Below are 16,373 nucleotides of genomic sequence, written 5' to 3' on the forward strand. Positions count from 1 at the left end.
AAAGTAAAAACACGACAATATTTTCGACAATAAGTACAACAATAATATAACAAAAAGACAATGAAATATTAGAATACATGTAATCAAAATACAGTGAGTGCACAGCTAGGGATGTTGGGAATCTGTGTAACCTGCTTAACGTTACTAGACCAATATATATATATATATATATATATATATATATATATATATATATATATATATATATATATATATATATATATATATATATATATATATATATATATATATATATATATATATATATATATATATATATATATATATATATATATATATATATATATATATATATATATATATATATATATATATATATATATATATATATATATATATATATATAGATAGATAGATAGATAGATAGATAGATAGATAGATAGATAGATAGATAGATAGATAGATAGATTTAAGTAATAGAACACGAGAGGGAGTGTGTTCTATTGCTTTTATACAACAGTTTTTACAAAATAAAGAAAGAAAATAAATCAAAGAAGCCCTGAATTTCATATTAAATATGCTTTAATATTGACAATACCTTCCGCCAAAAAAGTAGTTCCACAACGAATATAAAGTTTAACACTACAAAGCAGACATCCCAAGTTGCAAAAACTCATTTCAGGGAGGTAAGAACAAAAAGGCAAGAACCTCCGAAGGGAAAAAAGGAAATAAAATAGCTCTCACACACACACCAAAGGATTATGGGTGATAACAGAACTAACTCTTAGAAGCTGCTAACTGGGCTATTAAGCTAACTGTTCGCGTTACAAACACATTAAAGATCCCCACACAGTGCGCTAGATTGTATATCAGATAACGCATTCATGTTCACTACATAGTGCACTAGACAATATATTAGACAATTGATTTATGTTCCCTACACAGTGCGCTAGATTGTATATCAGATAACGGATTTAAAACGTGATCGGGAATAAAGTGTGTGTCACCTGCGTGCGCGTTTGTGTGCATGAAGCTTGTCGTTACTGGCAATGTGTCAGCGGAGTAATACAGTTGTCGTGTGAAAAGGCCGTGCTGTTATCACGAATATCAGCACAGTTAGAACGCTTCTCAACCAATCAGATTGTAAGGTCGGAACTAACTGTTGTATAAATATATGTATGTATATATACTGTATATATATATATATATATATATATATATATATATATATATATATATATATATATATACAGTATATGTATATATATATTAAATTTGTTGAGGGGGCCCAAATTATCATTAAAGAAGACTATCATTAAAGAAGAATTTTAGTTTATTTATAAGTTACATTAAAACAAAAATTGCATTCTTATAAATTATAGTCATCCCCCACATTATTTCGTGTGCACTTCAGAGGAATATGAAGATAAAGGACTGGGGTTCAAAATGCATGGTGGCACAGTGGGTGAAACTTGTCATAAAGTTAGTGATAACAAAGCCCAACAACAAACTCTTGGTTTTAAATTTTTGGTTAGAGCATTGTTCTTCCTGCATTGCCACCGATGTGTTTAACCATTGTGTTCTGTTTACAGAAGTAAAGTACCGATGTGTTTAACCATTGTGTTCTGTTTACAGAAGTAAAGTACCGATGTGTTTAACCATTGTGTTCTGTTTACAGAAGTAAAGTACCGATGTGTTTAACCATTGTGTTCTGTTTACAGAAGTAAAGTATCGATGTGTTTAACCATTGTGTTCTGTTTACAGAAGTAAAGTACCGATGTGTTTAACCATTGTGTTCTGTTTACAGAAGTAAAGTACCGATGTGTTTAACCATTGTGTTCTGTTTACAGAAGTAAAGTATCGATGTGTTTAACCATTGTGTTCTGTTTACAGAAGTAAAGTACCGATGTGTTTAACCATTGTGTTCTGTTTACAGAAGTAAAGTATCGATGTGTTTAACCATTGTGTTCTGTTTACAGAAGTAAAGTACCGATGTGTTTAACCATTGTGTTCTGTTTACAGAAGTAAAGTATCGATGTGTTTAACCATTGTGTTCTGTTTACAGAAGTAAAGTACCGATGTGTTTAACCATTGTGTTCTGTTTACAGAAGTAAAGTACCGATGTGTTTAACCATTGTGTTCTGTTTACACTGGCTTTAACTGCCTTGTTCTTTGGGGTCTGAGAGACAGGGGCGTCGTAGTGGGGTGAAAAGTGGGACTGAGTTACCAGGGCCCCAAATCGGGGGAGGGCCCTTGAGGAGTCTGGAATTTTATTTTCCTTTAAATATTAATATAATTTAAAGATCACAATAAATGTTGCTAACTAATGTAAATTTAATGTTTTGGGTAAATAAATCGGTTGATTGATGGATTGAATTGTGTGTCCTAGCCTACAGATAGTGTCTGAGACACCCCCACCCCTTGCACGAAATGGTTTAGTCCGCCTTCACCGGGCTAGGCGCATTTTAGCGTTCATTCTGCTGAAGCGGCAGTGCGCGCTTTATCCGTGTTATGGAAGATGATGCCCAATAAATCTAAATCCGGTTTTCAGAAAAGAAAAGAGAGGCAGGAAAGAGAGAGAGAGAAAAAAAAGAAATGTGGGAAAGCAACTGCTAACGAACTTCTTTCCCAAGAAATGTGAAAGCAAATAGCCTACATTACATGAACTCCTGTGGTTATAAAACTCTTCGATACCACCGCGATTGTCAGTGCTAAAAACTGCATAACACAAAATTAAAAATAACATGATGCCTTATCTGTAATCTGAGGTAAACTCTGGTGTAAAAGACTGGGGTGAGGGGGGCCCATGGGCACTGCTTGTGCATAGGGCCCAGAATTTGGTGCTACACCCCTGCTGAGAGAACCCAGTGTTGTGTGGGTAAAATACAAAAATACAATTACATTGAGTTCAAAATTAACTAACTTATTGAACCAAATTAACCAGAAAAAGGTGGGACATTTTATAAAGGGTTGTTTGTGTGTGTGTCTGTCATCTGTACTTTCAACACCAGAGTAAAACTAAAAACATATGAAAATCTATTGCTTTTATTCATGTATTCTAGCTGTATAAATTAGGGTGTGTATAGAACACAGTGTCAATATAAAATATTGTTTATTTGCAGTTTCTATAAATTAGAAAAAGTCATGTTGCTATGCAAAAATCTGCCATTCACTCCGTCTGTCAACAGAAAGTGACCACTGCAGTGATATACAATAGTACTATATTAATAAAATACTTTAGCATAAATAGTGACACTCTTGATTTATGTGTGCTTAGGCTATTTAAATGGTTTTAACATCAAATATGTTATTTAAATTACACTTTTTCAGCATAAAGAGCTTGCTAAAAATAGTTGAATCTTTTTTAATAATTTGGAAACATACAGTATATCTAAACGTCATTCAGGAGATGACAAACTCCACCTGGCTAGCAGATTAAGAACTTTGGACTTGAGCAGCAGCATTGGGACTTTGAACTTTGATGTAAATGTAAGATGACTCTATGTGGACTTGAGATCTGTCATAAGGGTAGGTCACTGATATAACAATCTACTTTTTATAACTACAGCAGGCAGCAGATTCTTAGGGAGAGCACAGAGGATTACACTATTTTTCCTGTAATACCCTGGTGCTCATGCCAGCACAACATTGACCAGACAGTCTTTAATGCAGCAACAACAAGGTAAATCCCTACACAGCCTTGCCTTCATTAGATGAGGCCAATTGTGCCTGTTAAGTGCCCAGCCAAGGCTGGTTTGAGTGCCGTCTGTGGTGGGCTAGCGTATTAGACTGGTCCACCCCTTAAAAGTTTTTACTTTTCTCTCTTTTATCATGTGCTAACATGTTTAGTGAGTCACAATAAACATCAACAACTATGAATTCTTTACTGATGTATAATAATACGCAGTTATGCTAACCTAGTGGGTAGAGCTTTGGGCTATGAATTGAGAGTTTGAGAGTTCGAATTCTAGCTCAGCCACTGGTAGGCTTTTGAGCAAGGCCCTTAACCCTCTCGGCTACAGAGGAGCCGTACAATGGCTGACCCTGCGCTCTGACCCCAGCTTCCAAACAAGCTGGGATATGTGAAAAAGAATTTCGTTGTACTGTACACCTGTATATGTACAGTGGTGTTCAAAAAAATAGCAGTCCAACACCATTAATCTGATAAATCCCAGTTTTTAGTAGAAATGCTATTTCTACATAGCAAAACATTCACTTGAAAGTGTAGTAGAGTCATGAAAACAAAACAAACCCAACAATTAGGACATGCATGCCGCTCATTCTGAGTAATCAAAGCATTGATTGAAAGGGGGTTGTTGAAAATAATAGCAGTGAGGAGTTCAATTGGTGAAGTCATTCATTCTGCAGAAGAACGGGGGTCAATTTTGTCCCTTATTTAAGGTAGGAGGGGGCAAATGTTGCACAGGTTGGTTATAGCTCATTTCCTTTTGAAATATTGGGTAAAATGGGTTGTTCCAGACATTGTTTTGATGAACAGCGAACTTTGATTAAAAAGTTGATTGCAGAGGGAAAAAACCCAAAATTGCAGAGGAACTGTGGAATGTCGTCTAATCATCCTGGACTGGAATACCTGTTCAGAGGTGCCAGAAGTTGGTCGACTCCATGCAACACAGATCTTGGAAACAATTGTTATGCCACTAAATATTAGTTCAGTAATTTAAAGTTAAGTGAAAGTGAGTTTTTAAAGAAAAATGCTGGCACTGCTATTTTTTTGAACAGCCTAATATTCATTTTTCTTAATTTTCTGTAAAGAATTAACAAAAACTGGCTAAATGTTGTTAATGTTTTGATTTAGAATTAAAAGTGTAGTATTATCAGTGCATTTGCATTTATGGGAATAAAAGTTATTATAATGATTTTGTGCTTTATTCGCTTTTTTAAAATCACTGCTATTTTTTTGAACACCACTGTATATATGACAAATAAAGGCATTCTGTTCTTCGTTCTACATGTGTTGAGAATGGGGGAAAAACAGAAACACAACACAAGGCAACTAACAGAGTTCCAAAGAGGCCCAACAGTGCTTGAACTATAATGTTTTATAGTTTACAGAGAGAAACTACGGAGCCCTTTAGGGGTCACTAAGGAAAAAAAATATATGAACAGCAAAATCCGTAATCCGTACCCTCGGTTTAGTAATCCGTACCCTCGCTTTAGTAAACCGTACCCTCGGTTTAGTAATCCGTACCCTCGGTTTAGTAATCCGTACCCTCGCTTTAGTAAACCGTACCCTCGGTTTAGTAATCCGTACCCTCGGTTTAGTAATCCGTGCCCTCGGTTTAGTAATCCGTGCCCTCGGTTTAGTAATCCGTGCCCTCGGTTTAGTAAACCGTACCCTCGGTTTAGTAAACCGTACCCTCGGTTTAGTAATCCGTGCCCTCGGTTTAGTAATCCGTGCCCTCGGTTTAGTAATCCGTGCCCTCGGTTTAGTAATCCGTACCCTCGGTTTAGTAATCCGTACCCTCGGTTTAGTAATCCGTACCCTCGGTTTAGTAATCCGTACCCTCGGTTTAGTAAACCGTACCCTCGGTTTAGTAAACCGTACGCACGGTTTAGTAATCCGTACCCTCGGTTTAGTAAACCGTACGCACAGATTGTCTGCGCTACAAGTTTTACTGTGCGCCCACACATTTACATTTTTTACATTTTCAGCATTTAGCAGACGCTTTTATCCAAAGCGACTTACACAGTGAGCGGAACACAATGAGCAATTGAGGGTTAAGGGCCTTGCTCAGGGACCCAACAGTGGCAACTTGGTGGTGGCGGGGCTTGAACCGGCAACCTTCTGTTTACTAGTCCAGTACCTTAACCACTGAGCTATCACTGGCCCCACACCCCGTTTTACGGTAATACAGTTGCGAAGCATTGAAGAGAATAAAGCATCTTTTTACAGCTGGGGTGATGGGATAGCAAACTTATTAAAAAGTCAAATCAAAATCTTATCAAATGCCACCCCACAATCATAAATAACACGAGTACTCAGCTTGTGATTTGAGAGTATTTTACCGTAGGAATTTAGAATAATAGGATTGCAAACTAACGTAAAGTGAAATGTACAGTATAAATGTCTGAGACTCATAAAGTCAGTAAGTAGAAGTATTCTTTAAGAGTCTGATGGGGTGATTTGATAATAATTTGATTTGCATTTTACTTTACGTTGGTTTGCAATCCTATTATTCTAAATTCCTAGGGTAAAATAGTCTCAAAATCACAAGATGAGTACTAGTGTTATTTATTGATTGATTGATTTATTGTTTATTTATTGTTATTGATTTAACTTTTTAATAAGTTTGCTATCCCATCACCCCAGATTACTACAGTAAAGATGTCTGAAATGTATTCCATTAATAAAAGAGTTAATGCTCTTAAAGAAAAAAGTGGAGTGCTCTGATAATAATTTGATTTGCTTATTTTAGACCTTTCAAATTGGTCTGTAACAATTCCACTTGTTTTAATGGAATTTTAAAATTTTACATTTGAATAATTTTACCATGGTATGTCTTTTGTTGCCTCTATATATATGTGTGTGTGTGTGTGTGTGTGTTATTATATCTAATATATAGTATATTAAGCTGCAAAAAGATGCTTTACCCTCTTCAATGCTTCGCAACTATATATATATATATATATATATATATATATATATATACAGTGTATCACAAAAGTGAGTACACCCCTCACATTTCTGCAGATATTTAAGTATATCTTTTCATGGGACAACACTGACAAAATGACACTTTGACACAATGAAAAGTAGTCTGTGTGCAGCTTATATAACAGTGTAAATTTATTCTTCCCTCAAAATAACTCAATATACAGCCATTAATGTCTAAACCACCGGCAACAAAAGTGAGTACACCCCTAAGAGACTACACCCCTAAATGTCCAAATTGAGCACTGCTTGTCATTTTCCCTCCAAAATGTCATGTGACTCGTTAGTGTTACTAGGTCTCAGGTGTGCATAGGGAGCAGGTGTGTTCAATTTAATAGTACAGCTCTCACACTCTCTCATACTGGTCACTGAAAGTTCCAACATGGCACCTCATGGCAAAGAACTCTCTGAGGATCTTAAAAGACGAATTGTTGCGCTACATGAAGATGGCCAAGGCTACAAGAAGATTGCCAACACCCTGAAACTGAGCTGCAGCACAGTGGCCAAGATCATCCAGCGTTTTAAAAGAGCAGGGTCCACTCAGAACAGACCTCGCGTTGGTCGTCCAAAGAAGCTGAGTGCACGTGCTCAGCGTCACATCCAACTGCTGTCTTTGAAAGATAGGGGCAGGAGTGCTGTCAGCATTGCTGCAGAGATTGAAAAGGTGGGGGGTCAGCCTGTCAGTGCTCAGACCATACGCCGCACACTACATCAAATTGGTCTGCATGGCTGTCATCCCAGAAGGAAGCCTCTTCTGAAGTCTCTACACAAGAAAGCCCGCAAACAGTTTGCTGAAGACATGTCAACAAAGGACATGGATTACTGGAACTATGTCTATGGTCTGATGAGACCAAGATTAACTTGTTTGGTTCAGATGGTCTCAAGCATGTGTGGCGGCAATCAGGTGAGGAGTACAAAGATAAGTGTGTCATGCCTACAGTCAAGCATGGTGGTGGGAATGCCATGGTCTGGGGCTGCATGAGTGCAGCAGGTGTTGGGGAGTTACATTTCATTGAGGGACACATGAACTCCAATATGTACTGTGAAATACTGAAGCAGAGCATGATCCCCTCCCTCCGGAAACTGGGTCGCAGGGCAGTGTTCCAGCATGATAATGACCCCAAACACACCTCTAAGACGACCACTGCTTTATTGAAGAGGCTGAGGGTAAAGGTGATGGACTGGCCAAGCATGTCTCCAGACCTAAACCCAATAGAACATCTTTGGGGCATCCTCAAGCGGAAGGTGGAGGAGCGCAAAGTCTCGAATATCCGCCAGCTCCGTGATGTCGTCATGGAGGAGTGGAAAAGCATTCCAGTGGCAACCTGTGAAGCTCTGGTAAACTCCATGCCCAGGAGAGTTAAGGCAGTTCTGGGAAATAATGGTGGCCACACAAAATATTGACACTTCAGGAACTTTCACTAAGGGGTGTACTCACTTTTGTTGCCGGTGGTTTAGACATTAATGGCTGTATATTGAGTTATTTTGAGGGAAGAATAAATTGACACTGTTATATAAGCTGCACACAGACTACTTTTCATTGTGTCAAAGTGTCATTTTGTCAGTGTTGTCCCATGAAAAGATATACTTCAATATCTGCAGAAATGTGAGGGGTGTACTCACTTTTGTGATACACTGTATATATATATATAGAGGCAACAAAAGACATACCATGGTAAAATTATTCAAATGTAAAATTTTAAAATTCCATTAAAACAAGTGGAATTGTTACAGACCAATTTGAAAGGTCTAAAATAAGCTAATCAAATTATTATCAGAGCACTCCACTTTTTTCATTAAGAGCATTAACTCTTTTATTAATGGAATACATTTCAGACATCTTTACTGTAGTAATCTGGGGTGATGGGATAGCAAACTTATTAAAAAGTCAAATCAATAACAATAAATAAACAATAAATAAATAAATAAATAAATAACACTAGTACTTATCTTGTGATTTTGAGACTATTTTACCCTAGGAATTTAGAATAATAGGATTGCAAACCAACGTAAAGTAAAATGCAAATCAAATTATTATCAAATCACCCCATCAGACTCTTAAAGAATACTTCTACTTACTGACTTTATGAGTCTCAGACATTTATACTGTACATTTCACTTTACGTTAGTTTGCAATCCTATTATTCTAAATTCCTAAGGTAAAATACTCTCAAATCACAAGATGAGTACTCGTGTTATTTATGATTGTGGGGTGGCATTTGATAAGATTTTGATTTGACTTTTTAATAAGTTTGCTATCCCATCACCCCAGCTGTAAAAAGATGCTTTATTCTCTTCAATGCTTCGCAACTGTATTACCGTAAAACGGGGTGTGGGCGCACAGTAAAACTTGTAACGCAGACAATCCGTGCGTACGGTTTACTAAAACGAGGGTACGGATTACTAAACCGAGGGTACGGATTACTAAACCGAGGGCACGGATTACTAAACCGAGGGTACGGATTACTAAACCGAGGGCACGGATTACTAAACCGAGGGCACGGATTACTAAACCGAGGGCACGGATTACTAAACCGAGGGTACGGATTACTAAACCGAGGGTACGGTTTACTAAAACGAGGGTACGGATTACTAAACCGAGGGCACGGATTACTAAACCGAGGGCACGGATTACTAAACCGAGGGTACGGATTACTAAACCGAGGGCACGGATTACTAAACCGAGGGCACGGATTACTAAACCGAGGGCACGGATTACTAAACCGAGGGTACGGATTACTAAACCGAGGGTACGGATTACTAAACCGAGGGCACGGATTACTAAACCGAGGGCACGGATTACTAAACCGAGGGTACGGATTACTAAACCGAGGGCACGGATTACTAAACCGAGGGCACGGATTACTAAACCGAGGGTACGGTTTACTAAACTGAGGGTACGGATTTTGTCTTCACATATTTTTTTTCCTTAGTGACCCCTAAGGGGCTCCGTAAGAAACAGATGGCAAATGTTATGATATTTGCTGAAAGCCCTTGTACCTTGTTTGCCCAGTCTAAGAAAAACTGTATGCTCACAAATTTGGAATCAATGCCAGGGCTGCCATTGTCTGAAATATATGAGCCAAATGTAAATAACTAGGAAGAAATAAATCATCTGTACCCTTAAGCAATAAAAAATTGTCTTTAAAACTTAAACTGGAGAGAGTAGAATGCTTTGTTTGAAGTACATTGTTAATAAAAAAAAAAATTGGTTAGGTTTCTAAGCAAAAGCTACAAATTTAATAAGAACACCCAACCACACTTGGATTGTTTAAAATATTTATAGATTAGATTTTTTTACATAGTCTGTGGACTCAATTCCAAGCTTATGTAAAGTGTAAACGTATGGACTTGAATGTACAATAATTACAACTGACATGGAATGGCATTCATACTAATCAATGCTGCAAATAGTTTCCTTTCAGCGCTGTATATATTAAACTGATATTCATAAATATCTGCAGCATATTAGATGAGCCTGTATTCCCAGATGTCTGTATTATCAAACAAATATCATTCAAACAGGATATGACATTATCTACAATTACATGATTTTAAAGAGTACTTTATGGCATACCAGAGAAATTAAACGTTGTGGTCAATAACATATTTCTAAAGCTGGTCATAGCATTACCCAGGCTCTAAGTCAATTATGCCAAAAGTACAAATATCAAGTCATGTCTTTCTGATAAAAATATGATTGGAAAAGAATCTAGCTTCCACTCTGCTTAGACTATTAATGCAAAATTATTTTAGTTATGGCTTTAAAAACATACAGTATTAATGTTATCCAAAAAGTTTAATGCACAGCCGGTGTACTTCAGAGGCTGTAAGATCTTTCATCTTTTTTCTTTAGTTCATGTCAATGAGCATCACAAAAGAGATTATTATATAAGGTGTGTTTGCTATTCATTGACTTAGTTCACAAGCAGCCTGCTAGTCTTGAAATACAAAACTACACGGAGTTGCTAGTCTATTAACTTCATCTACTTTGTACCTACACCCAGGTCATTTTATCAGGTACAGATTTTATTACTTAGAATTATTGAGAGCCGCCAATCTGTTGCTATGCAGAGATCTGCCAGCCGCTACATTCTGTCAATGGAAAGTGACCACTGAAGTGATATACAGTAGTAGTGTAGTAGTGTAAAAGTTACCACTGGATTACATGTATTCCTGACACATGAACAGATCCAGTCCGCAGTTCCTTGTGGTCTATTGCAACTAGGGTGGATACTGAACAGTTCCAGTGTCCTGGGTTTAAATCGTTTTAACAGTCACTGAGTTTTGCATATTTTTTCTGTGTTTATGTGCATTTTCTCTAGGTACTCTGGGTATCATTTAATCTCACATCTACTGGCTGCTTTAAATTGTCTCACCTGTAAGCAAATGAGTAAATGGATTTATGGTGCCCTGTCCTGTCTGTATTTTGGCTTTTAACACTGTGTTTCTGTGGAAGACCCAATCAGAATGAAGCAGTTAATGAAGATAAATGAAATTTGCAACATATGAAATGTAATGGAAGTGTAATTGGGGTGTTTATTTAACCCATCAGCCAATTTAGTTAAATTAATACACAGAATAAGGTCAAAAATTAAATACTGTATATCAACTGTAGACTATTTTTGTACATCTATATAAATTTTAGACTGATACCTGATTATTGCATGCATGTTTGACTTGATACAACATACAACACATACTTAAACAACTGCCAAACACACCACCACATCACTACCACTGTTCTAAAATGACTTCCTAAAAATATTTGGATAGCTTTGATCATATAATTGCCTCTTTTACTGACCGATGCCTTTTGGAAGACAGCAATAGATAGGCTGTAATCTGCACTGGTGTAGATAATAAAATAGCTAGTGAGGAAATACAAGGTAGGTGTTCATAATTAACCAGCAACTCTATGTATACACACCATATAAATATTAACCTAAAGTAAAATACAAGTGTGCTGTAATATTAATGGCTAAAAGGCCCAAATGGAATTTGTTAAATATTTTAATACTGTAAACACTATGAAACATTATTGTTTAAAATCATATTTGCCGTGACTTCTGAATGTTCCAGCTGGATGGAATGTTCATTGTCTTTAAAACAATCTATCAAGGTTTAATATGCAATGTTCATCATCAGTCCCTTCATCACACTGCTCTCTCTCCATGGCTTTTCAGAACTCAGAGGTAGGAGTCCTTTTATTTCAAAATGTCCGAAAGCTCAGTCGATGTACTGCGAGAGCCAGCGGAAGCCTTCTCCATAACCCTGTTTCTTTAGCACACTGCACATGAAAACCTCCAACGGCCGCGCATTCAGCTCCTTCAGTGAAACGACTCCCTGAAAACAAAAGACTTCTGGTAAATACAACACTCACGTCATACCTCAGTCTAATTCACATCTTGTACAGAGCTAGATTGGAAGTGTGGGAAGTGTAAATTTAAAGTCAAACGATGATTGAAATGAAGATTAATCAGATAACTTAATCATTTTAATCGCCCTGGTTCTCGAGGTCAGAGGCCTCATTTACACCAAGCATTAAGAAGCGTCTCAGATAATTGGATTACACAAACTGAAGGTGGTCAGGGATGCATGTAACTATTTTTAAACTGCCCAGATATGCCGTTTGAAACGGTTTTCAATTTTAAAGCGTAAAAAGGGGGAAAATAAAGACTAAAAATGACCATTTAATAAATTATCTACAGTAGTTAATTTGTGTCTTGGATTCTGACCTTTCCAGTGGTCTGTCCATCAAGAGCAAAGAACTGTCGTAGACTTGCTTCACTCAGAGCTTCTGGCCGATCAATCTTATTTCCCAGCACCAAGACTGGTACGTTAGCTATAGTCTCATCTGACAGCAGTGACTGAACATAGAAATAAAGACGTGTTACAAAAATACAACATGTATGCTTACAAAAATGAGCAAAATAAAACTTACATCAAGCTCAACTTTGGACTCCATAAGGCGTGCGTGATCTACAGAATCGACTAGAAACACCACTCCGTTTACAGCTGGCAGGTAGTTCTTCCACACTCTCCTGGCTGAAGGGAAACAATAGTAACACATGAGCTCTGCTTGTTTATCTGAAAAGCTGGCTGATCTTACCGCACTTCAGTGTAAAATATTAGGAATTAGTTCATGCACGTTTACTAAGTGAGAATTAGTTTGAAGATCCACCAAAATAAGTCATACCTTGAGCATGGCCACCAAGATCAAATGTGGTAAATGTCATCCCAGCAATAGTCAATTCTTCTGAGGCTGGAAAATATAAACAGATACGTTACATTGTGTATAATGGGACCCATTTTTTAACATGTAAAATAAGTGATAAATGATCCTATGTTTTAGGGAGCTAACCTTGGCCCACCTTAATCTACCTCTTAAGCATAGACCAAATATATGATAAGATACTATATACTACGACTAAAAGTACAACGTTTTCACATTTTTTATCCAGAGGCCTGTTCTTCAACCATAACTTATTAAAACCTTTCATTATGTTCTCAGTTAAATGAAGTGTAGAAATTACTGTCCATGACTGTACCACATAGGCTAATGACACAATTTACATATGAGGTTAAAAATAATTCATTAAATGAATAAAATAAATGTAATTTATTTACTAGGATATAAGGTGGGAACATGCTGTCCCAGTCTGTCATCCCTCAACATGTGTAGCAGAGTCGTCTTTCCGGCATTGTCCAACCCCAGGAAAACCAGCTTCCCCGATTTCTTATATAGACCTGTAATGTAAACAGCACACCAGATCGTCTGGTTATCACTGAACTGTGGAGTGAATAATCCAGTACAAGACAAAGCTCTATGTTTAATTTGTCAATTTAGTGAGTAGGAATATAGACTTACCAAGGAACTGTAGCACCCCACTAAAGCCTTTGTAAATCCAGTCAAATATAAAAGACATTGTGGATGTGTTCCCAGCTAAACTGAGGGTGAAACAAGGACTTAATGACCACTCTCGTCAAAGAATAACCTGCAGTTAAAGTAAAAAACAGAAAAGATGAGCCTGAACATCATTGCTCTCCTCTAGAATTTTACATCTCTAAGACAAATCTACAGATGCTAAATTAACCACATATTAATTGTGATCATACTTTAGACTTTCCCGATTTAAAAGGCATAATCCACTCTGCGATTATTTTAGCTTAGCCAAAGTTAGCTTACTGGCAGTCTGTAGATATCAGTGTTTTCAGGAACACTACACTTCTCACAAGCAATGCCAGATGCTCAGTAAATCACAGGTACACATTAATATCCTAACAGTAATATGCTATTACACTTGCTGCTACAAGAAATGTGAAATTAATAACTAGCTTGTATTGTGGATGTTCCAAAACATTACGTGCGAGTATAAATGGAAAATAATGACATGGTTTTATATAGAAAGTTGTAACAATAAAATCAAATGAAAACACTTCAGATGCTTTACCAGCATCCCACTTGATTTTATTCATTTAACAGCACATGACATGGTGACTCATTTATTCAAATGCATTTAATTAAAACCAGCCTAGCTTGTCTTGACTTTGTTTATTGGCATACTGATAAGATGTTTCATTTGAGCAGATGGTGTGGGGGACATGACATTTCACATTACACAGTATACACTATAGTTTCAACTGTGATGTTGTATTGCTTACAAATGGGGCTGGTTTATCAAATCAATTTTTTGAAAGAATTCAATCATAACTCTTCTTGAATAAACTGTCAACACTTCATCGTATTGTTTTTTTAAATTAGAATTTCAAGTGTCATGTCATTGAGCTTTTTTTGCACATAGTAAAATCTGATTTGTAGGAAGATTTGTACATTTAATCCGCTATTAAATACTTTCAGTATCATTGGTTGGCATATGGCATATTTTATTCTTTACTTACATGCAGTTGTTATGACATTTAGTCTAAAAGGGTTTTACATTTTCTTTCATCTGAAGGACTTTGATCTTTGAGTTGTATGTAACCATTTTGCAATTGGTCCTGACTGACATGTATTTCAAAATGTAATTTACATGTACTCAGACACACACTGTATGTGTATATTTACACAAGTATGTGCCTCAACTCTTTCATTGTCTTTACTATTGACTTTAAACATTGCTGATTGCTTATCTGCGTTTATTTTAGGCCTAATGAGACTGAACTAATGTTTCTCTTCATTATTCATTTATTAGTTTTGGTTTAGGTGGTCACAAGAAAAACAACTCTTTTCCTCCACAACCACAGTATTACTAGATACTAAACAGTTTTGTAGTTGGCAATAAAGTATTAGTCTTTTTATATACTTGATTTGATTAAATTGCTTTAGCAACTGTTACATTGTGAAAATATCAGGAGAACACCTTATTTGCACTATTAAGTCCAATTAAATATTGACAATTGCATTTTAAACATTGTCTTGTTTGGATTCAAATACAAAAGTTAAGAGATATAATTGTGATGTACAATGTGTATTTGAAATTAGTGTCAGAAAGCATTTTGCTCCAAAAGTAGCTACAAACTGCCAGGTTAGTCTATTTTAATCTCAGAAAAGATTGTAAAAACCAAAGAAAACTGGAACAATGATGTCAGTGTCTGTATCAAAGAAAAAAAGAGATTGCCCAGACTGCGTTTTTCTCTGATTTTTTTCCTAACAAATAAATTTCCCAAGGATATATTACATTCCACTGCATCCCTGCTATTACAGAATAACTACAAGAAAATATTATTTTCATTAATGAAGGTGACAGGTTATTTGTTTATTATTATAAAGCACAAATGGCTTGTGTATGTAAGTAACGAACCTGAATAGTTGTAATGGAAATGTAAAACCAGAAGCTGCTGTTGTGTAATCAGGAACTCGAGCTGACGTGTACAAAGTAACCATAGATGAGGGTTAGCTTAATATTTTGTCAATATTTTGTTTTGTTTTAATCCATTTTGCCACTAATCTCTTCGTCGAGCGACCTATTGTATTTATTTTCTGATCAACTGAGTAAAATAAATCTATCAACGCGACTGGAAATCCAAGCACAAAGAAATACTACGTGCTACGTGGCTACAGTCAAATGCGAGGCCTCGTATTCTAAACCGGTCCAACCCGCATACTTTCATACTAGATAGTATATCAGAATAGTATGAAACACAATGTGTCGCATTGTTTTCACATACTATTTAGTACTCTAGTATGAGATAATAAAACACCGTAAGCTAACACACCGTGTTGAAATGAACAGCAGGCAATATGAAAACTAAAAAAGACAGTACAGTTTCTTCTTACCTTTATAATCCACAGTAACAGCAGTGACCGAGTGTGATAATATAGATAAGTGATAGTAGGTGCTACATATATGTCCTGTTAGCGCGGTAGCTAATGGAGAGCAGCGTCAGCGGTAACCATAGACCGACAGAGTGATTGTTCTTCCACTGCAACATGGAGTTACATTAGAGCTGTTCGATACTTTACCGCCTCCTGCTGCACTGGTAGACCGGCTATTTCTCTAACCTGCCCTCTTTCCACTGCACCCTGTGGTACGGTACGTTTTTAAATCCGTTATCCTACATTTAGTAGTTGTTGCCACCCGTACTATTCCTCAGTGGCGGCTCCTGCCAAATCTCTCAGGGGGGCAATTGTTGCGATGATGGCCAAGGTGACCCGTTCAATGGGTAAATTACAGCTTAAATAATTAACATCTTAAGTCATCTGTCAGTTTGCCTTCGCAAATAACTTTGAACATGG

At 36.7% G+C, this 16,373-nt stretch overlaps 1 protein-coding gene across 2 annotated transcripts; it reads right to left on the reverse strand.

Moving 5' to 3' along the window:
• Window positions 1-11,629: 11,629 nt before the first annotated feature.
• sar1aa (secretion associated, Ras related GTPase 1Aa) lies at window positions 11,630-16,045 on the reverse strand. Of its 2 annotated transcripts, none has more exons than XM_063002939.1 (7): window positions 15,915-16,045; window positions 13,506-13,632; window positions 13,265-13,384; window positions 12,834-12,899; window positions 12,579-12,682; window positions 12,373-12,504; window positions 11,630-11,980 (listed from the first exon to the last, which is right to left on the reverse strand). In XM_063002939.1, the coding sequence occupies exons 2-7, from the start codon at window positions 13,561-13,563 to the stop codon at window positions 11,864-11,866; spliced, it is 597 nt and encodes a 198-aa protein (XP_062859009.1). In that variant the 5' UTR covers window positions 13,564-13,632; window positions 15,915-16,045; the 3' UTR covers window positions 11,630-11,863. The 2 variants fall into 2 exon arrangements, with proteins under 2 accessions (XP_062859009.1, XP_062859010.1); XM_063002940.1 differs by lacking the exon at window positions 15,915-16,045 and adding an exon at window positions 15,439-15,455.
• Window positions 16,046-16,373: the final 328 nt, after the last annotated feature.

Source organism: Trichomycterus rosablanca, chromosome 10, assembly GCF_030014385.1.
Source record: "Trichomycterus rosablanca isolate fTriRos1 chromosome 10, fTriRos1.hap1, whole genome shotgun sequence".
Taxonomy (NCBI): domain Eukaryota; kingdom Metazoa; phylum Chordata; class Actinopteri; order Siluriformes; family Trichomycteridae; genus Trichomycterus; species Trichomycterus rosablanca.

Coding starts and splice junctions, on each gene's coding strand:
- sar1aa (XM_063002939.1), bottom strand. CDS start 13,563: ATGTCTTTTATATTTGACTGGATTTACAAAGGCTTTAGTGGGGTGCTA. Junction 12,900..13,264: donor TGTTCCCACCTTATATCCTA/GTAAATAAATTA, acceptor TATATTTTCCAG/CCTCAGAAGAATTGACTATT. Junction 12,505..12,578: donor AGTCCAAAGTTGAGCTTGAT/GTAAGTTTTATT, acceptor TTCTATGTTCAG/TCACTGCTGTCAGATGAGAC.